At 56.6% G+C, this 21,302-nt stretch overlaps 5 protein-coding genes across 5 annotated transcripts; 4 read left to right on the forward strand and 1 right to left on the reverse strand.

The window, feature by feature from the left end:
- Positions 1 to 62: 62 nt before the first annotated feature.
- Positions 63 to 4,124, forward strand: HOS3 (Histone deacetylase HOS3; the record flags this gene model as incomplete). Its single annotated transcript, XM_036636424.1, has 2 exons — positions 63 to 2,465; positions 2,523 to 4,124. 2 exons carry the CDS (start codon positions 63 to 65, stop codon positions 4,122 to 4,124), a joined length of 4,005 nt encoding a protein of 1,334 aa, XP_036498736.1.
- A 987-nt stretch (positions 4,125 to 5,111) lies between these two features.
- CGCS363_v004576 (putative histidinol-phosphatase) lies at positions 5,112 to 6,099 on the forward strand (the record flags this gene model as incomplete). The annotated part of the gene is made up of 2 exons (XM_036636425.1): positions 5,112 to 5,819; positions 5,875 to 6,099. The coding sequence occupies 2 exons, from the start codon at positions 5,112 to 5,114 to the stop codon at positions 6,097 to 6,099; spliced, it is 933 nt and encodes a 310-aa protein (XP_036498734.1).
- A 2,086-nt stretch (positions 6,100 to 8,185) lies between these two features.
- plb3 (Lysophospholipase 3) lies at positions 8,186 to 10,424 on the forward strand (the record flags this gene model as incomplete). Its single annotated transcript, XM_036636426.1, has 4 exons — positions 8,186 to 8,335; positions 8,383 to 8,705; positions 8,759 to 9,551; positions 9,609 to 10,424. 4 exons carry the CDS (start codon positions 8,186 to 8,188, stop codon positions 10,422 to 10,424), a joined length of 2,082 nt encoding a protein of 693 aa, XP_036497348.1.
- Positions 10,425 to 10,738: 314 nt separating this feature from the next.
- On the reverse strand, positions 10,739 to 14,002 carry CGCS363_v004578 (U3 small nucleolar RNA-associated protein 21-like protein; the record flags this gene model as incomplete). The annotated part of the gene is made up of 3 exons (XM_036636427.1): positions 10,739 to 11,064; positions 11,122 to 13,807; positions 13,889 to 14,002. The coding sequence occupies 3 exons, from the start codon at positions 14,000 to 14,002 to the stop codon at positions 10,739 to 10,741; spliced, it is 3,126 nt and encodes a 1,041-aa protein (XP_036498737.1).
- A 1,711-nt stretch (positions 14,003 to 15,713) lies between these two features.
- asp1 (Inositol hexakisphosphate and diphosphoinositol-pentakisphosphate kinase) lies at positions 15,714 to 21,099 on the forward strand (the record flags this gene model as incomplete). Its single annotated transcript, XM_036636428.1, has 5 exons — positions 15,714 to 16,719; positions 16,783 to 16,929; positions 17,096 to 17,117; positions 17,281 to 20,658; positions 20,748 to 21,099. 5 exons carry the CDS (start codon positions 15,714 to 15,716, stop codon positions 21,097 to 21,099), a joined length of 4,905 nt encoding a protein of 1,634 aa, XP_036497349.1.
- Between the last annotated feature and the right edge of the window lie 203 nt (positions 21,100 to 21,302).

A 21,302-nucleotide genomic window follows, 5' to 3' on the forward strand; every position in this document is an offset into this window, starting at 1 on the left:
CGGCCTAGTCCTGCTGCACGACTGCGAGATTCTGCACGATCCATGGGACTCGCGCGTCAGCCATGGCCTCTCCTTACAATAGAGCGCCATCGCGGCGCCAATCGACGTTGAACACACCCCCCGATGCCGAAAAGGACTTGTCGCATTCGCTCCGGCAGCTTTCTCTTTCGACTGGCTCTCCTGTCGCCAACTCTCCCCGCACCCCGAGTGCCTTGTCGCCAATGAGACCAGCTGTCAACAGAGCCTCTCCGGCCCCGAGCCCGCGAATGCCCTCCCGGAGCCCCTCCCTCGCAAGAGAACTGTCCCGGTCCCGATCCTCCACCCCGACGCTGCCGCAGCGATCTGCGACGCCCACTCTCCAGCGCAAGTCCTCTACAAGCTCCTTGCACTCCGTGAGCGGGCGACGGACGAGCATGGCACATGCCTCCTCGCCTGTTGCCAAATCCCCTTTACGAACGAGTCCCCCTGAGTACATCAAGCCTCCCCCTACAGCGAACACGATTGCCCGCGACTACTTCAAGACCGAACTTGCGACACACCATTCCCCCCTTTCCACGCTTGGCACCGAGACCGTAGTCATTCTGCACGATGCCTGCTACGGACACCGCTTCTCCCGGCCCAAGACCTCCAAGGCAGCCCTAAGCACCATCGTCGAGCGACCGGAGAGAATCAAGGCCGGTGTGTTGGGAGTAGCAATGGCGTACGTGCGACTGGGTGAGCGACACTGCGACGGTTCCTACCCTCTCCATCCGAGTCTGGATCCCTCCACCATTCCGAACATTCCGTTTCGCATCTACAAAACCGAACGCAGGCTGTCTCTTAACTCACCAGCGGTGACCAACGTGCATGGGACCAAGTGGATGGAGGAGCTCAAGACGATGTGCGAGGTAGCAGAGGCCAAGCTGTCCATGGGAGGTAAAGAGCTCCAGCGACCGGAGATGAACCGAGGCGCGGATGGCCCGCCTGCCAAGTTCCACGAGGGCGATCTTTACCTCTGCGCGGAGTCCCAGGAAGCCTTTGAAGGTGCGCTGGGCGCTGTATGCGAAGCCGTCGACAGGGTCTTTACTTCTGGTCCCCGAAGAGCATTTGTCGCAGTACGGCCGCCAGGGCACCATTGCTCGGCTTCTTATCCCTCGGGTTTCTGCTGGGTCAACAACGTCCATGTTGGAATCATGCATGCCATTTTGAACCACGGCTTGACGCACGCTGCCATCATCGACTTCGATCTCCACCATGGTGACGGCTCTCAAGCCATTGCCTGGGCGCACAACTCCCGAGGAGTGAACATGGCCAAGAACGCCGCTGCGTGGAAGAAGGCCTCCATCGGATACTTCAGTCTCCACGACATCAACTCGTATCCCTGTGAGATGGGCGATGAGGAGAAGGTGAAGAACGCAAGTTTGTGCATTGACAATGCTCATGGACAAAACATGTGGAACGTTCATTTGGGATCGTGGGACTCTCCGGACGAGTTCTGGGAATTGTATGAGACCAAGTACTCCGTCATTCTCGAAAAGACGCGAAGCTACTTGAAGACACAGTCTGCTCGTGTGCGTGCTCTCAACTTGCCGCCCAAGGCGGCTATTTTCTTTTCCGCAGGATTTGACGCCAGCGAGTGGGAAACCAAGGGTATGCAGCGTCATAATGTGAACGTGCCTACCGAATTCTACGCCCGTATTGCCCAAGATGTCGTCAAACTTGCTGCAGAGGAGGGGCTGAGTGTGGATGGTCGTGTCATCAGTGTCCTCGAGGGAGGTTACAGCGACCGCGCGCTGTACTCTGGCATCTTCAGCCACTTGAGCGGGCTCTCAGGGGACCAGACGGCGGGAGAGCAATCCAGGGGCCGCTCATCACTGGGCTATGAAATGGGACAGAGGATAGGGGCGATTCGTGAGGGCCAGCCCATGGCCACAGAGTCATCCTTCCCTTCGCTGCACCCTTACAACCCGTCATGGTGGGCGGCTTCAGAGCTTGACGAGCTCGAGGTGGCGATGGGAAACCGCCCAGCCAGCCCGAAGATGATACGCCAGGTTACGCCAGGAAATTACTCTACACCTACGGCGGCATCTATCGGTAAGGCCGTGGATCCCACGCGGTTGAGACGAATGGCCTCTGGTCACGGAATGGTATATTCCCGACCGCCAACGCCTCCTCCTCCCGACGTTCATTGGACCATCGCGGCTCATGAGCTGAGCAGATTGCTCATCCCCTCCGACCGCCAGGTCGATAGCTGCAAACCGGAGGACCTGAACGCGGAGGCAACGAGGGCGCGCAGAGATCGTCAGTCGATTCTCAACCCTGACCTCGTGCCGCCAGCGCCTCCCGCTCCTGTTCCTACGGAAAGCAGGCCGACTTCTCGCATGTCGCTGCGTGAGCGCAAACCCGTGACGTACGCAGAAGAGGATGATAAGGGCAAGAACAGGCGAAGGACGGTGGCCGGTTCTGCCGCAATTTCGTCGGATAAGGTATACTTTGTCACTTCTGAGATGCATCCAAGAACCCCTAGCTAACATGATTCCAAGGCCAACGCCCGAGGTATCCCTTCTGAGGCCAATGGAGCAGCCAAACGACCCGGTAGACGTCTTAGTGCTGCGTCATCTGTGGTTTCTACGGCGACTGCAGCGCCATACGAGAATAACGGAGGTCTTTACCGTCCTGACACCTCGATGAGTGTACGACCTGATACGTCAATGACCATGCGTCCCGAGACTTCTATGACCATGCGTCCTGAGACCTCGATGACGATGCGACCGGACACGTCGATGACCATTCGCCCCGAATCTTCGATGAGTGTTAGGACCACCGCCGGGCCTTCTCTGAACGTGAAGAAAACAAGAGCTCCTGCAGCGAAGAAGGAAGCTCCCAAGACCACACGAACAGTGAAGAAGCCTGCTGTCCCAGCAAAGACCACCCCTCCTCAACCCGGTCAACCGTCTCAGCCGCCTAAGCCCAAGGCAACACCAGCGGCCGCATCTGAGGACGACATGGACAAGCTCACTGCCGGTATGAAGAAGATCAAGATCAACTTGATCACCAAGACTCAAAAGGAAGAGCGGGCAAAGGCTGCTCAAGCAGCCCAGGCAGCCCAGGCAGCCCAGGCAGCCCAGACTGCGCAGGCGGCACGAGCAGCTGAGGCGCAGGCAACACAGCCTGAGCAGACGACGGCAGTGACGCCACCTGCTGTAGAGGTTCCTTCTATCGATGCGCCTTTCGTCGAGACTTCTGTTGAGGCTTCTTCTATCGAGACTCCTTCTGCCGAGGCTCCTTCTGCCGAGGCTCCTTTTGTCGAGGCATCGTCTGTTGACGCGACTTCCTCCGAGACGCCCCCTATCACCGAAGAGCCGCTCGTTCTCAACGAGCCACCCGTTGTTGAAGAGCAGCAGCCCGTCACACCGCCACCGGTCAACACTCCCCCTTATGAGTTCCAAGAGCCCATCATTACTCCCCCTCAGGAAGAAGCTCCCATGGTTCTTCCCGAGAACGAGCCCCTTGCTACGCCGCCTGTGGGGCCGGTGCCATCGGAGCGGGATTACATGTCATCGCCGGATCCTCTGGCGCCGACTCCAAAGCCAAAGACCATCATTGAGCAGGCGTCTGCGAACGTGTCGGATCCCCTTCAGGTCGAGCTGCCTGCCAGTTCGCCAGTCGTCTCGCCGGGAGTGCAGACGTCGTCGGGCTCTGATGTGTTTATCAACTACCAGCCGGAAGGTCCGGAACCAGTCACCATGAAGCCGCAAGAGCCACTGAAGTGGCTGCCGCCCAACACCAATACACCTGTCAAATCATCACCGGTAAAGTCACCATCAAAGGTGCCGCCGGCCAAGAAGTCGCCGACTAAGCCATCGCCCGCCAAGCTGTCGCCGCCCAGAGCATCATCGTCCAAGGCACCGCTGGCTAAGATGAAGCGCGCAGACCTTCCTGTCTTCACGTCAAAGTCGACCATTCCCTTTGCGCAGCCGAAGAAGAACGGTCCTATTGCCGCCAAGTCTTCAGGTGTCAAACCTGCTGGCGTCAAACCTCCAGGCATCAAATCTCCTGGTGTCAAGAAAGAGCCTGCTGTGAAGCCTGAGGCTGGAGAGTCTGCCAAATCCATCTGGGAAATCCCCGAGACGCCGCAGAAGTAGAGCAGCGGCGAATTTCAAATGGGGATTATCCCAATCCCATTGGCGTTTAGAAAGAGGACTTTTGTCGAGAATTGATTGACTTGGATCCTCTCAAGAACTGCAAACTTTGAGAACGCCTATTCGTTTTGTCTTATTTTCCCTTGATTCGATATAGAAGAGCCCTGCCGTTTGTTTTAAAGGATTTTGCTGGCCTGCGAGCCGGTCGCAGGCTTCGAGTCTGCCTGTCATGATACCCTCCCACCGTCCCGAGTTGGTCTTTTTTGTCCTGGTCTAGAGTTACCATTCTTGTACGCTACTTGTAATAATCACCTCGACCTTTTCCCAAGGAGAGGAAATGAAATGCCACCAGATGCATCCAAGCACCTAAAGAGCCAGCCAGAAGTGCCCATGTAGCAATCAGCGTGACATGCAACGATGTTGATGCCCCGTGTGCCGGGAACTTCGATCCCCCGCGGACGCGCGAAGCTTGGCATGCGGGAGGGATCTGGGTGCTGGGAATTCCTGCACGTCAAACGTGGACGGGCCAGCGTCAGTGATTTGCTACGGCCACCCGTCGGGGCCCGAAAAGGTTCCAGTCCAGTGGGGAAAATATTTTCAGTGACCATGCAGCAAAGCGGCTTCGGGCTTTGGAGGGGCATGTTGCATCCCGCCGCGGTGACTCGTGGGAACGAAGGAAGTCCTGGCCTCTTATCAACCATTGATTGGCGATTACACACGCCTTGCGCGCCACTTGTTCGATCTTTTTCAAGAGCCATCTCGGTACCTGGTAGTCGAGCTTGATAAACTTGTCTGCGGTTCTTCTCAGTTGAAATCGTTCTCCCCTTGACTTCTTTTTACCCCAACTGCGTCTCGCGGACTTGCAGACGTCATACCCTTGACTCATTCACCTCGGCCGCCCTCCGGTTCGTCTCATCTCACACCTCAACGTCGCACCCGTCGTGGTCTTCACTTACACACAACACCAACACCCACTCCAGAGCCGACAAGATGGCGTTCACGATGCACTCCCACTCGGGGCAGTTCTGCCCCGGCCACGCCAAGGACCAGCTCGAGTCCATCATTCAGCACGCCATCAGCATCGGCTACAAGACCATGGGCCTGACGGAGCACATGCCGCGCCTCGAGACGGCGGACCTCTACCCGGAGGAGCTCGAGGAGGGCGACCCGGCCGCGGCGCTCGCGGTCCTCGCCCCTCGCCACGACGCCTACCTTGCCGAGGCGCAGCGCCTGCGCGAGAAGTACGCGGGGCAGATCGACCTGCTCATCGGCTTCGAGGGCGAGTGGTACCGCCCCGCGTACGGGCCTTTTATCAGGTCGCTCGCGGCGCACCCGGCGGTGGATTATTTCATTGGCTCGCTGCACCACGTCAACGCGGTGCCGATCGACTACTCGCGCGAGATGTACGTCGACGCGATGAACACGGCCGGCGGGTGCGAGGAGCGCATGTACGAGCGGTACTACGACCAGCAGCACGAGATGCTCACGGCGCTGGAGCCCAAGGTGGTCGGCCACTTCGACCTGATCCGCCTGATGAGCGAGGACCCCGCGCGGGATGTGAGGAAGTGGAAGGGCGTGTGGGAGAGGGTTGTGAGGAATCTGGAGGTGGTGAAGGGGTACGGGGGCCTGTTGGAGTGTAACAGCAGCGCGTTGAGGAAGGGTCTTGCGGAGCCGTATCCTTGTCGAATCATTGCTGAGGTGAGTGCTTTATTTCGTCAAGCTGTTGGGGCTGGGGCTGACTTGAATTTTGCAGAAATGGCTCGAGATGGGGGGTGAGTTCACGTTCTCTGACGACAGCCACGGCATCGCCCAGGTCGCGACGAATTACAAGCGCAACCTGGACTATCTCGAGAGTCTTGGTGTCAAGGAGGTGTTCACGTTTGAGAGGGGGCCGGTAGAGGGTGTCAACGGGCATGCGAAGTCGACGTTGCGAAGGAAAGCCGTGGCGTTGGGTGTGTTCCGAGAGAACTTCAACTAGAGAGGGAAAGACCAAAAGAGTGGCAAAGATGATACAGTAGACTTAAAGAGAAGACATTAGATGCTTCATGAACGAGACGTTGATGATGAATAGACGCGAGAATATCTGTAATTGCAATGGTTCCCCTGTCCTGCAGTTGCTGTTTATGGAGAAGGTCCCCAAGACAGTGCCTTCCCCGAGTGGAAACCTGTCAGTCGACATACAACAAAACCACATCGTGCACAATTTCACCACGGTATCCGCAACAATATATCAACACACAAGAGTCCGCGAGAGCTCAGAGTGATTCTCTATGCTGGAAAGACCACCATTTGAAGCCTGGACCAGTCATTGACCTCGACACGCGCAATTCACCGGCGAGGCAGCAGGCCTAACAAGGTATGATGCCATAACTACAATCAACACTCTCGTCTCGAAAAAGAGAGCCAGCAACCTGATTTCAGACGGGTAGCATGTCTTGAATGTTGTGATCACTCAGCCGGCTTGTCCTACCACGTACTCACCCCGCACCCGCAAAAATCGCTCACCAAATCCTGTACGTCAACAACACCATCTCAACACACTCCCAGAGCAAAAAGAGACTTCTACAGCCTCTGCAATAGGCAAAAGAAATGACCCCGACCCGATTTGAACGGATAACCTTTCGATCTGGAGTCGAACGCGCTACCGTTGCGCCACGAGGCCCGAATCCTGGTCTGATGTTGACCGGGATGTGTTGTGACGATTCTGGGCCGCAAAGCATACATGAATGCGGTAGAAATGGCGCAAGTGGGGCCCTGTCGTCGAAAGTGGGCCCGAAAGTACCTTGGCGCCAAAGGACGGGAAGGTGCCGTTATTTCTGGGGTTAATTCACTCTTCCAAAGACACATGTCAAGCTACGACTCAGTACTGTTGGGGATGGACGATTTCGGGCGACAAACGAGTCGTAGGCTGGATGTTCATGTCTTGACAGGTCAATTAGACATCGGATGAAGCGGACACCATTCATTGAGTTGCCTGTGCCACTAACACGTTCACATTGGGTACGGACGGACATACACGGAACCCTGCTTCTGCATAACCACCAATGCGAACCGCGGGCCATGGTCGATTCTCAGCGAACGGAAAACACAAATGGAAAATACAATTCTTCTCAGTTTCTAGGAAGGCATGGATCATTCTTGCTCGTCTGCATCAGAATAAGCCATATTCACCAGGCGCATTCCAAGAATTCAATGCGACCAAGCCACAGCAGCCATCGACGCATGCAACAGTACGCAACCCCGCAGGCATGGAAACAGAATCTCGCTGCAGCCACAGCAACCCTCTTAAACTGCACCAAATTACTCTTTGAAAGCAATCCCCAGCATAGTCGGGGTTTTTGAGCTCTAGTTCCAGGAACCATGTCCTTGTAGTGGTTGGCAGGAATGAACCGAGATCGTCGATCGGACACTTAGTAGTAGCTCCCGGAAAGAACAGCAAGAGCTCAAAAGGCACGCTGTTGTCGAACCCAACCTGCAAGTGTCAGCTTCTCCCGGTAACCACATTTCTCAGTCTTGCATGCCTTAACCTGCCAATTGCAACAAAATTTCTTAGATGAAATCGACTGCAGCCGATCATCAACCAAGGTGCTTGGGATATGTTACCATGAAGTACCTGTCGTCCTATTCTAACAGCTACTTGCCCTGCAAAGGGTTCGAGGGATTCCGTTCCAAATGACACGCGATGGCTCTGTGCAACCTAGCTCGATCCGGCCAACGTCGACGGTCTCATTGGGCCGGCGCACTCGCGCGTTCAGCCCCAGATCTGACAGCTCGCAGGAGACAAGCTTCAGCCCCCAAGTTCCACAAAGATCAAGGCTCCGGCGAGGGCTCCGAAAATGCGCCTCTCACCACCAGATCTCCGTCTAGCCGTCTTCGTCAGAGCTGTAGCAAGCTTCCCCGCATGCTGCTGGGCAGCGCTTCCGAGCAAGCTTTTGCAAGACACGAACGCAGCTGCAGTTCTCAAGATGGAGGGATAAAACCAGAGGCCATCCTCAGAGAAGGGAGAAAAGCTGCCTCGTTCCACCTGTGTCTGTACTTTGACAGCTTGGGAAAGACTCCTCAGCATGTATCTCACATCGAACCGCCGTCTCCTCGCGAGCACCCTGCTCGGCGCAGCACTCGCCTGCGCTCAGGACGACGATTCCCAGCAGGACCCGTACGCGCCCGTCTACGGTCAATGTCCTGACGGCCTGAGAGTGAGAGCTGCTTCAGAAGTAAGTTATCCGAACGTGACGGCGACACATGTTCTAACATGTCCCAGGGACTTTCAAAGCCGGAGTCGTCATGGAAAGTGAGCCGTGGCGAGAAGGTCATTCCGGCGCTGAGCAGCTACCTGACGTTGGCCAACATCGACGGCTTCAACGTTCAGGACTACATCCAGAAGCTCAACACCACAAGCTACCCCGTTGTCGGCCTTTCCGTCTCGGGAGGAGGCACGCAGTCGGGTGTCGGCGGTCTCGGCATCTGGCAGGCCTTTGACGCTCGCAACCCAGCTGCGGTGCAGGCCAAAACGGGTGGTTTGACGCAGGTCTTGTCGTACATTACTGGTCTTAGTGGCGGAGGAGCTCTTACAGTCAGCACCCTGTAAGGCTTCCCTGTCTTTTTCATTTCTGTGGTGACTGACGTATGACTACCAGTGCCGCCAACGACTTCGTTTCCATCGCAGAACTCAGAAAAGCGATCAACTTCACCGTCGACTACACCAAGGGCAAGGATGACAACCAGGACCAATACCTCCAGGACATCTTCGAGGATATGGGCGCAAAGGCGGAGCAAGGCCTCCCCGTCTCCGTTGCTGATGCCTTTGGAAAGTTCTGGGCCGTCTATCTGCCAGAAAACAAGACATACGGCAATTTCTCCGATCTCACGGCTCAGAACACCGTCTTATCCCGCGGAGAGGCGCCAATGCCCATCCTTGCCCTCTCCGAGGTCATCCCAGGCCAGTCGCCTAGCATCCAGAACATCATGTGGCCCGGCCGCAACGCCACCAATGGCTTCAATCTCACTTCATACGAGGTCACCCCGTTCGAGTTCGGAAGCTGGCGCGGTGGCAGAGTGCAGGCGTTCATGCCTACCATGTACCTCGGCACGTCCATGTCGAACGGAACGGCGCAGAACACCAGCGAGTGCGTGATGGGCTTTGATAAATACACCTTCCTGCAGGGATCTACGGCTGATGCTTTTGATGCCTGGTTCATTGATGACTGGTACGGCGTCCCGACGTTTGCGAAGCGAGAGCTGGAGAGCAGACAGACGGCTTCGACCAATATCACAGTGCCCCCTGGAAAGGAGGAGAACAGCGAAGTTCAGCTTGTCATCAATACCGCCCAAAACTTCAACCAGTCGTTCAACGACTCGCTGTGGGCTACCTACCCGAACCCCTTCGAGAACATGAACCCAGCCATGCAAAACGTTGATAACCTTCTTCTGGTATGTCAATATCAATCCCTGAGAGACTTAGCACCAGCAGCAATCTAACAACCACAGCTTGATGGAAGCATGGCGGGCGAGACCAACCCTATCCGTCCCCTCATCATTCCCGAACGCCAAGTCGACCTCGTCATTGTCTACGAGGCCTCCTCCGACTCGCTTATGTACAACTGGGTCAACGGCACGAACCTCGTCAATTCCGCCCAGTCCGCCGCCCAGGGCAACATCCCCTTCCCCAAGGTCCCCGACGTCAACACCCTCATCACCATGAACATGACCCGACAGCCCACCTTCTTCGGCTGCAACGACACGGCCCCGACCCCGCTCGTCCTCTACCTGCCCAACTCGCCCTGGTCCGGCTACATCAACTACACGTACACCAAGTCCTCCTTCACGGACAACGAGTTCGACCTCACCGTCGACAACGCCTTCCAGCTCGCGACCTACGGCAACGGCACCATCGACGCCGCCTGGCCCGCCTGCCTCGCCTGCGCCACCATCCGCGGCAGTCTCGCGCGGCTCGGCCTGGCGCTGCCGCAGCAGTGCCAGGACTGCTTCGCGAAGCACTGCTGGAACGGAATGATGTCGACGGCGCGGGTGACGGCCGATGAAACGGACCCGGTTCTGAGGCTGAACTCGAGCTTGTCTTACCAGGAGTGGAACCAGACGTACTGGTCGAGCCAGACGAGCACGGGAGGTGCGAGCGGCGGCGGTGCCAGTGGTGGAAGCGGCGGTGGTAACGGCACTGGTACCACAGGAGCTACTCCCTCTGCCTCAGGTAACCCCAACGGCGCGTCGAGCACAGCGGAGATTAGCAGAGCTGCGTTTGCCGTCACTGTGGCTTCTCTCATTGCCTTGATAGCTTTGCTGTAGATTGGTTGAAAAGTATGGGTGAGGTAGGTGCTAAAAGTGTATCGTAATCGAAAATAGTTGGAATCGAAAAGACAATGTGTTGAGGGCCCGTCAGCGTAGCCGAAAGCAAACGATGCAAGGCCGAGCCAAATGTTTTTGCAAAGACAACTTTCACGAGGATGAAGATAATGCCCTTGGAACTCTCTGGGTATTCAATTAAAAAGCATGCCTATCTGCACACACGCTCTGCCCTCCCACTCCTCCTCTTCGATCCATTGCTGTCGTCTATTTTCGCCCCTCATCATTCCCCTAACTCACATACACATTTGACCACCTCATGTCCGGGGACTCCTGAGGAAGGAAACGACACCGCTGCAGTATCCCACAAGGTCATCAAGGCGACCGGCCTCCTTCTCCTGCAGAGCCTTCCACTCGCCCAGTGCCTCGAGGAGCTCAGGGTCAGCCATGACCAAGTCGAAGTGCAGCCTCAAAAACACCGTCATCCAGGCCTGCACGAGCTCGTAGTCGCGACGGGCCGCGAGCCGACTCGTCAGCGCGCGGATGAAGTTCAGGAGACCACCGTCCTCGGGGCTGAGGGAGCGGAGCTCAAGATCGGCTGTGGAAGGGGAGAGGGTCTTGAGGTGGGTGATGAAGTCGTCGACTGGGACAAAGTTAATTGGATCCGTGCCCTGAAAGGTCAGAAAGGGGAAAGTCTTACAGTCGCCTGAAGCGGCACCGTCAATCAGTTTGCTGGTAAACACTTCCTGCAGCCGGCCGCGTTCCAGCTTGGTGATGCGTGATTTTGATTCCGCGCCCTCAGCGTCAGGGGCGGCGCCCTCGATCTGGTTGGCAGCCTGCTTGCCAGCGCCGACGGACGGCAAAAAGAACGGCGCCTTTTCCGGGGCCTTGGGCGCTTCTGTCGGCTTGTTGCGCTGCTTGATGAGGTCCAGATGGAGCAGGGTCTGCCAGCGGCTCTTGGGCACCAGACTGAGCGTCGTGAGGTCGGCGCTGAGCTGGTCGACGCTGGGCGCGACGACAGTCTCGTCCTCGGCGCCGGCGTCGTCCTCGAAGGCGGCCTCCAACAGGCCCTCGTTGCCTTCGCCGGACGTTGTGGGGCCGGAGAGCACCGCGGCCTCCTTGTCCGAGATCTGGCGCGTTGGGACGTGTGTGAAGAGGGACTTATTGGTCCAGATGGCGACGCCGAGCTCGTTCTCGACCGTGGCGGCGAGGTACTCGCCGGAGGAAGACATAGCGAGCGCGGTGCAGGGCTTCTCGAGGCGGATGGCGTCGATGAGGTGGCTGGTTGGGAGGTCCCATATCCTAACGACGCAGTCCTGGGAAGCCGCGATGATCCAGCGGCCGTCGTTGGAGAAGCAGAAGTCGTTGATGGTACCCTGGCAGCCCCAGAACTCTCTGATGGTTCTCTTGGTCTCGAGATCGACGACGCGGACGGAGTTGTCATCGCAGGAGAAAGCCATCAGATCGTTCGCGGCGTGGTACCTGCACCCCGTGATGGCGGCCATCGGGGCCCAGTTGATTTGGTGCAGCAGCTTGCCTGTGAGGAAGTCCCAGAACTTGACCTTGCCATCCAGCGAGCACGTGATGACGTTCTTGTTCAGGTTGTCGACGACGATGCCGGTTACGGCCTTCGTATGCCTGCCGGTGCCCGGGGCGAAACCGCTGTCCACCTCGGTCTGAAGCTGGACGATGTTGTCCGCCTGCTTCAGTTGCTGCAGCTTCATTTGCCTGGCCTGCGCAGGAGTGAGTTTGGAAGGGAACCGCTGGCGGTGAAGTCCGGACTGCAAGTTGTACATGTCGACACCACCCTCCACTGAACCAACCAAGGCAAAGGTACCACACGGGCTCATCGCGATAGTAGACACGTTGGAACCGTCGCCTGTGGGGAATGCCCAACGGCCAGCCTTCTTGCGACCCCAGAACCAGGTTCGCGCCCAGGCGTCGTCCTTGTGTGCGGTGACAACACTCTCCCAGCCGGTCATGCCACTGACCTCGGCATCCTGCTGCTTCTTGTTATCCCTGCGCTTCTGCCAGATCGGGTGGTTGCCGGGTAAAGCACCGATGCCACCGTCGCGGTTCAGAGAGCTGGCGATGGCCGTGATCTCGGGAGCCTTGAGGTCCTCGAGAGTCGTAGTGGGTCCCCGCGCAAGAGCCTTTGAAGACAGGATACCGGCCTTCTTCGCCTGCTTGCGGATGTTTCCTTGACTGAGCTCGGTGCTTTGACCGTCGCGACGCATACTCCATCCCCATAGACTGCGATCCTGACCACCGCTGAGAAGCCACTTGTTGCCGGCGTCGGCGCCGTCAAAGTCGGAAGGCAAGAACTGCAAACACTTGACGGGAGCGGCGTGTCCGCTGCGTTGGTGCAAGATGCGGGGGACGGCTGAGAAGGGGGTCTCGTCGAAGATCCAGGTCTTCAAAGCGTTGTCGCGTCCGCTGGTGACAACGACCGGCTGGCCGGGCAGGAACTCGATCTTGCTGATGCCTCCACGAACAAGAGGTCCGTCCTCGGATGGCGGGTTGTGGGCGCTCCGCAAGACACCCATGACACGGCCTCCGTTGTTCAGATCCCAGAATGTGACGTCTCCAGTCGCGGCCGTCGCAGTAGCCATGACACCATCTTTCCTGCCGTCATGGCCTGCTCCCATGCCGTCGGTTCTGAAGGAGATTGACGTCACCGGCTCGTCTTCGTGACCAGCCTTGAGCTGAATGATGGGCTTGTCGGTCAGGATGTTCTGGATGACCAACGTGCCATTGGCGTAGGCGATCGCAAGGAGAGAAAGCGCGGGAGAGGGCTCAAGGCAGGTGACGGCACCACATTCCGGGCTAGGGGGGAGAACGGTGTAGATCAGCTTGCCGGTGCTGACGTTCCAGATCTCGACCCAGCCGTCCTTTCGGCCGACGAAGACCTTGTTCAGATACGTGGGCATGTTGGTGACGCCGCCCGTGATTTCGTTGCCGCCATTGGCGCTGGCCATGGTGTGGAGGGTAGTGTAGTGCTCCATGGTTTCCGACTTCCAAACCTCGAGCCTCGTCAAGGCGCATCCAACAATCCACGAGCCGAAGATCAGGATCTTCTGGATGGGCTCGTTCAGGTCGGCAGGAACCTCGAGCTCGTCGACCTTCTTGCCTCGCTTGTAGGCCCAAAGACCCTGCTTCTCACCGGTCCTTCCATCGCCCCAGGCTGCGAAAACCTTGTCCTTCCATGCGAGCGTGGCGGTAATGTCGGCGGGGGTCTGGGGGCGAGTGACGAAAATCAGGTTGAGACCTCTCTTGAGGTCGTATGTCTGCAAGGCTCGGCCGACAGAGGTGGTGATTTGGAAAGTCGTCTTTCCCATGGGGATCGATGTAAACGGCGTGTTTGTGGGAGACACCAGGCCAACGGTCTAGGGCAATGAGAGTCAGCCGGAGAAGGAATTGATAGTACAGCGTTGGTCGCGACGGCGACGGCGACGAAGGGGACTTACGCGAAAGGGAGCGAAGATGCGTGAGGACTGGCGCAAAGCCGAGGAGGCCTTGGGAGCGACATCGCGCTTTTGTCGCTTGACCAGAGGTCCTTCTGCTGGCTCCGAATGAGGCATTGCGGCTGTGGAACTACACGTTACTTGAACACGGAGCTCCAGGATGCGGTCGTCGAGCACGTCGAAAAAATCTCCAGTCGCGGCCGAGCAACTTTTTCGATCCTTATCTTATCAGGTGCAAGGGGTGGTTTTGCCGATTTTCAGCCGGTGCACCCCGCCCCCGCCGGATTGCTGGGGCCGGATACCGGAGCGATTCCGCAGAACCGGGCCACTATTGCAGGATCAATTCTTATGGACTGATGCATAAGCTATCAACTTCGTTTGGTAGTCAATTATACAACTTCAAATCACCGTGTGTTATTGAGTGTTCGTCTCTTGAAAGGCTTACGAAGCATGGCTCTCAGAGTCCACGAAACCGAACACTGTGCTCTGTCGGGCCAGTCTGTAAACAGCGCCTGGGGGCAGTCAGGAGGCATTAGCACCTTGATTGGCGGTGAAGACTCGGTGAAGCTATCCTGGCACGGATTGATATTCCATGTGGTAACAGAAACGACTGCCCCTGCTACTGACGACTTTCTCCAGCTCAATTGGTACTGGCCATTGAATGCTAGCAACATGGAATCTTCAGATGGTAACTAAGCAGCTGCGCCGTGGCCTCGACGGTAGGTATGCATTTCGCAAGGCATCGTGTCATTTCGTCCAGTCTTTGGACAACCTTAGGCGACTAGGAGAAAGCGAATTGCAAAAAGCACCCGCACCGTCAATGGAAGTGCAGGTGTCAAACGCTGCGTTCGGCACTGCCATTCGCCGGAAAGCGTAGGTACTGTGCATACCTAAAGGTACCTAGCAAGCAGTTCGTGTTGTCAGGCGCTGGCTGCCGGAAGCGCTAAGCAAGTGTCTTAGGTACAAGCGTCGTTTTGACCACACAACGTCATCCTTGGTCTTGCAGCGTGGTCTTTGCGACGTCTAGAACTTTTTGCCATTGCCCGTGCCCCTCCTTGCTGCATGTTTTTCAGTGTGCGTGTGTGCCCTCCCATCTTGGCAGCCAGCTTCTAGAATGGCCTCCACGTCTGCTGGCATTCGTGGGCGGCGGGTGCTGCCTTTTGTGTGCCGGCAATGTCTTAATCAGTGGGTGCATCACGTTCGCAGCAGGACATCGTCGTCGTCGCCTCTTGCAAAGATACCTACCTACATGGGGTTTTACCTCGGCCTGATAATGATAAACCTGGGCAAGCTGAGCTGAGCTGAAGGACAAGGCAGGGTCCCTGTTGCAATTCCGTCTTCCCTTTGCTGCCCAATGAAAGGGGAATTCCGGGTGTCTGGTCGCTCCCTCTCCCTGCTGTCACGCTGTCACTCTGCACCTCCAACAACCTTTTTGTCTGGATGCGACGGCGACTGCAACTGCAACTGCAACTGCAACCGCACGCCCTCGAACCCCAATTGCTTGCCTCTTTCTTCTCCAACTCCAACTTTTCTACTGGCCAACGTCCTTGCAGGAAAACCTGCCAGTAGTCACTGACTTCATCACCCCACGAGGAACCTTCGTCGCGCTTTAAAACCTCCCCGGGTCATCGTCAGGTCAATTCGACGCTCCAGCCCGGGTCGCCGCATTGTATCGCACTGAGCACCATTGGCCACGCGGGACAAAGAGTTCAAGCCCACGCACGCAAAATCAGCAAGGTTCTAGCGTCCAAAAATCGAGAACTCTCGAGTCAGCAACAACCCCCATCCTGCCTGTCCTGTCTGATCTTGTCGCTTCTCTGCTGGAAACATGGACCGACCAAATTTTAACACCCGGCGATCTGTAGATAGCGCTCGCTCCTTTGCTGCTCCTGCTTCTCCTGCTGCCGCGCCTGCCTCTCCTCTCGGACAGCCGCCCTCGTCGCCTTCTCATTCCTCGGTCAACCAGACGTCCACCTCTGCCGACCTACCTCTGCGATCCAGACCCGGCCGTTCTGTCTCCCACTCGCTCAACCTCCCCTCTTCCGCCAGCAGGAAGAGCCGACATGCTGAGCCAGGAACAAGCGACGCCCACTCCGCAACCGCCAGCCTCTCCATGCCCCCGCCCTCTTCTGTTCCCTTGAAGAGCCCTCGATCCTCTCTCTGCCGCAGCCGTCGCGAATCCAACAACTCTCTCGAGGCCTGGAGCGACTCCGCCCTGCAGTTCGCCGACGCCGACGAACAAAACGATACCCCACGCCTCATGGCTGGACCCGGCCACCAGCAAGATCCCACCGCCCCATCTCGTCCCCTCCCCGAGCCCGCCCTCACAACCCGCAATTCTTTTTCTTCCGAATCGGAGCCCAATAAGCGCGCTTCCGTCTCCAGCGTTTTCTCTGTATACTCGCTGGCCTCGGCTCGTGGCGTCGTTTCCTCATCTGCACCTGGCCAAGTCCAGTCACAATCTTCGGCCGCCTCTACCAACGGCTCTGACGGCGGCGCTCCTCGTTCGGTTTCTGGAATCATGTCGTCCGGCAAGCCTGTCACGAACGCCTCTCAGCCAGGCGCAGAGGTCTCCAACGTCACCGTTACCACCTCGTCCACTGCACAAAATGGTACCACCGCAACATCGGGTACCCACAACCTCACGGCGCGCGAAAACCACAACCACAACCACCACGAGCTGATTAAGCGTCCTCATCGTGATCACCACCGTCCCCAGCCTACCCGATCCCGTAGTAGAAACAAGCGGAGGTTCAGTGGAAGCACGGGCGCCAGTAGCCACAGCCCCAGCAGCGACCGAGGACCCTATCACAACGGAAAGGAGAAAGAAGAGGGTCAGTCAAGAGAAACAAGCGCGCCACGTCAACGTGTTCCGACAAACTCTAATACACCTGCAGTCAAGCCAGCTCCCTGGGGTGTCATTGGAGTGTGCGCGTTGGACGTCAAGGCTCGGAGCAAACCCAGCAGAAACATTCTTAACCGCCTTATTGCGAATCGCGAGTTCGATGTGGTGGTATTTGGCGATAAAGTCATCTTGGATGAAGGTAAGAGCAACACCCTGGACTGGAAAATGTGGGGGAGGGTATGGGACGGAAGCAAGAAAATACACTGGACGAAAGAGAAGGGAAAACACCACCAGAAGAAGTCGCGCAGAAAGGGAGACCCACGAAATTTAAACGAGGACTGTGCTGACATTGATTTTCCTACCAGAGGTTGAAAATTGGCCCATTTGGTAAGTAATCCGTATGCCCTCCCGCACCGTAAGGCTCGGTGAGCCGAAACAGCATAGCTCCGTTCCAGATGACAGCAGGCCCGTTCAAGCGGCCATGGCCATTCCGGTCGCGCCCAACCGCTTGATAATCTTCTGTGGTAGTTCTCTCACTAAACTCTCGCAGCGATTATTTGATCTCCTTCTACTCGGATGGCTTCCCACTGGATAAGGCTATCGCCTATGTCAAGACCAGAAAGCCGTTCTGCGTCAACGATGTTCCCATGCAAAAGATCCTCTGGGATCGTCGTCTCTGCCTGAACATCCTGGACCGCATCAATGTGCCAACCCCGAAGCGTATTGAGGTGAACCGCGATGGTGGGCCCGCGATTCTAACGCCAGACACGGCCAAGCACATCAAAGATATTACGGGTATCGCCTTGGACGCTGAGGAATTGGGGTACAACCGCTTGCCTCGAAAGGTTGAACTGCTGGACGACGGCGACATTCTCAGCGTCGACGGTGCGTTACTCAAGAAGCCATTTGTGGAGAAGCCTGTCAGTGGTGAGGACCACAACATCATCATCTACTTTCCCAAAGCGACAGGTGGTGGTGCGCGCAGGCTTTTCCGCAAGATTGGGAACAAGAGTTCTGAATACGACCCGGAGTTGAACGTTCCTCGTGCTATTCTAGAGCCAGAGAACAGCTACATCTACGAAAAGTTTATGCGAGTTGATAACGCCGAAGACGTCAAAGCCTACACTGTTGGGCCCAACTACTGCCACGCCGAAACGAGAAAATCCCCTGTTGTTGATGGCGTTGTGAGACGTAACACACATGGCAAGGAGCTTCGATATGTTACCGGTCTCAACGCCGAAGAGAAGGAAATCGCCAGCAAGATTTCCACCTCTTTTGGCCAGAGAGTATGTGGTTTTGACTTCCTGAGAGCCGGGGGGAAGAGTTACGTGATCGACGTCAATGGCTGGAGTTTCGTCAAGGATAATGACGATTACTACGAACATTGTGCCAGCATTCTAAAGGAGGTCTTTGTCAAAGAGAGACTCAGAAGAGGCGGCGTCACTTCTCCAGCACCTTCCCCGTCCCCTTCGGAGATCACAGATCCATTGGCTTCGCGAGGCAAGGAGAAGGAATCGCAGCCAGCATCCGCGCCACCGACTCAGAACAAGTCTGTGAGCAACATGTCGACTGCCTCCGAGAAGCCAACAGAGCCCAAGCCTATACCCGCGAGCGCCCCTCAACCAAAAGCAGACAGTGCTTTGGCATCAACAGTCACCAGCTCCTGCACCAGCCCAACACTTCCGCCTCCGCCTCCAATCGTGGACCCGGCCGTTGCAAGCGTCCCATCCGCCACAGCATCCGCAACACCCTCTGCCACACCTTCACTGCAAGGCGAGGTTCCCGCACCGCCCGAAGAGGCTCCGGCTCCGCCACCGCCGAAGCACTCCTGGAAGCTCAAGGGCATTGTGTCAGTCATACGCCATGCTGACCGTACCCCGAAGCAAAAGTACAAGTTCACTTTCCACACAGCGCCTTTTATCGAGCTGCTGAAAGGACATCAGGAGGAAGTCCTTCTTATTGGCGAGGCGGCCTTGGCGAGCGTTTTGCAAGCTGTCGACGTCGCAATGAGGGCCGGCGTTGAGGATCGTCAAAAGCTAAAGTCCCTCCGTAACGTCCTGGTCAAGAAGGGTGGCTGGGCGGGCACCAAAGTTCAGATCAAGCCCATGTTCCGCAAGAAGAAGACTGAAGACGTCGCAGTTTCTTCTGGAGACGAGCTTAACCAGGTACTGAAAGAAGGCGTTGAGACCGATTTCGCAGAAAAGTCCGAAGTTGAGGACAGCGCTTCAAAGGCGGATAACTCTTCTCCGTCGCGGAAAGCGCCGAAAAGACACGATTCACTCTCTGGTGTTACCATGTCGCGCATCACAGCGGCGGAAGAGAGTCTTGTTCTGGATAAACTCCAGCTCATCGTCAAATGGGGTGGCGAGCCGACTCACTCCGCACGATACCAAGCACAGGAACTGGGTGAGAACATGCGCAATGACTTCAATCTGCTCAACAGAGATGTTCTCGACGAGGTTCATGTTTTCAGCAGTTCTGAGCGTCGTGTCACCACGAGCGCACAGATCTGGGCGTCTTCTTTCTTGGACCGCAAAGATCTTCCTGAGGACTTCATTACCATTCGCAAAGACCTTCTCGATGACTCCAACGCTGCCAAGGATGAGATGGACAAGGTGAAGAAGAAGCTGAAGGGTCTATTGCGCAAGGGCAACGAGAGACCGTCTCAATTTGCCTGGCCCGACAAGATGCCAGAGCCTTCAGAGGTCCAGACCCGTGTCGTCCAATTGATGAATTTCCATCGGCGGGTGATGCATCACAACTACGCAAAGCTGAACAACGGTAGCGCTGTTGCTTCACTCAACACCCACATCACCAACCCTGGCTCTGAGAAGCATAATGGAGATGTGTCGACGTCTGTTAGCTCAACGTCGTCATCATTGTCTCAAGCCAATGCGATCAACACCATACAAACACGTTGGTGCTGCGGTGAAGACGCGGAGCTCTTCCGAGAGCGTTGGGAGAAGCTTTTCGCGGAGTTTTGTGACGGAGAAAAGGTCGATCCCAGCAAAATTTCCGAGCTTTACGACACGATGAAGTTCGATGCTCTGCATAATCGGCAGTTCCTGGAATGGGTCTTCACGCCGCCTAAGGCCATGCTAGAGGAAGAATACGGTGGTGTCAAGGACAAGGATACCAAGGCCACGGAAAAGACCTCGGAAGAAGGGAAGGCGTCCTTCGACTCCAGAGAGGACAAGCGGGAGTTTTCGGGATCGAGTGACAAGGCGGATAACAAGAGTGAGGCGAGCAAGAGCTCGACTTCCGTCAGACGCATCTTCCGCCGTCGTTCGTTCCTGAATGGCTTACGACACAACGGTGAGCAGGCCGCTCCCGAGCAATACTTCCATCTGTACAAGGGCACCACCCAGACCAAGGCCAAGACGGATGCCCGGTTCGAGCCGCTGCGGGAGCTCTACCAGCTCGCCAAGGTTCTTTTCGACTTTATCTGCCCACAGGAGTACGGCATTTCTGATAGCGAAAAGCTGGAGATCGGTCTCCTGACGTCGCTGCCGCTGCTCAAGGAGATTGTCCAGGATTTGGAGGAAATGCAGGCATCCAATGACGCAAAGTCCTTCTTCTACTTCACCAAGGAGTCCCACATTTACACCCTTCTCAATTGCATTCTCGAAGGAGGCATTGAGACGAAGATCAAGCGCAGCACCATTCCCGAGCTTGACTATCTCTCGCAGATCTGCTTCGAGCTGTATGAGTCCGAGATCAAGACGCCCTCCAACGCCCCCGAAGGCGGGGAGGAGCAGACTTTTGCGTATAGCATCAGGATCACCATCAGTCCAGGATGCCACGTCTACGACCCTCTGGACGTGCAGCTCGACAGCAAGCACAGCATCAGCTGCGCGCCGCGTCGCAGCTTGACACCCCACGCAGACTGGATGCATGTGATCCGCACGCTGCGAGCCAAGTTCAACCAGTAAGTTACCACGAACTTCCCGCGGTGGCGAGCTACTAGTATCCGTGCGTTGAGTTGCAAGATCTTCACTTGCTAACAGTTGTGTACAGAGTCAAGCTTCCCAAGACCTTCCTAGCCATCAACCTATCGGACCTCTTCTCGTTTGAAGATCATGAGAGAAGGGAAAGTGACAGCGAGGGCCTGGAAATGAAGTCACTGAGGGCCAAGCCAAAAACTACGGATACCGCACCGGTTGCCGCGGAGGATACAGAGGCCGCACCGGCCGAAGAGATGGTTGCTGTTGGAGAGTGCCTCGGAACAGCGTCGATCCAGAAGGAGAAGGAGGAGGAGGAGGAACCCGTTAGTCCCGGAACCATAGTCGAGGTTCCGACTCCTTTGGTGGTTCCCGACACAGCATCTGAGTCGACCACGGAGGCGAACACGCAGGATACCACACAGTAACGGGCGGGAAAGCGTCCCGACTCTTCTTCGCGGTCCAGTACATAGACGGCATCACGCAAGATGGCAAAAGTAGAATATGACAGAACATGCCCAATACCAACAACAGCATTTGGATAACCGCTTTGACGCGCACTCTAAATTCCTTGGCAAGGAGTACGCGCGGCACGAACGAAGTTGAGAAAAAAAAGTGTAACGTCATCGGT

Source organism: Colletotrichum siamense (genome assembly GCF_013390195.1).
Source record: "Colletotrichum siamense strain Cg363 chromosome Unknown KSG_Cg363_contig03, whole genome shotgun sequence".
NCBI classification, from domain to species: domain Eukaryota; kingdom Fungi; phylum Ascomycota; class Sordariomycetes; order Glomerellales; family Glomerellaceae; genus Colletotrichum; species Colletotrichum siamense.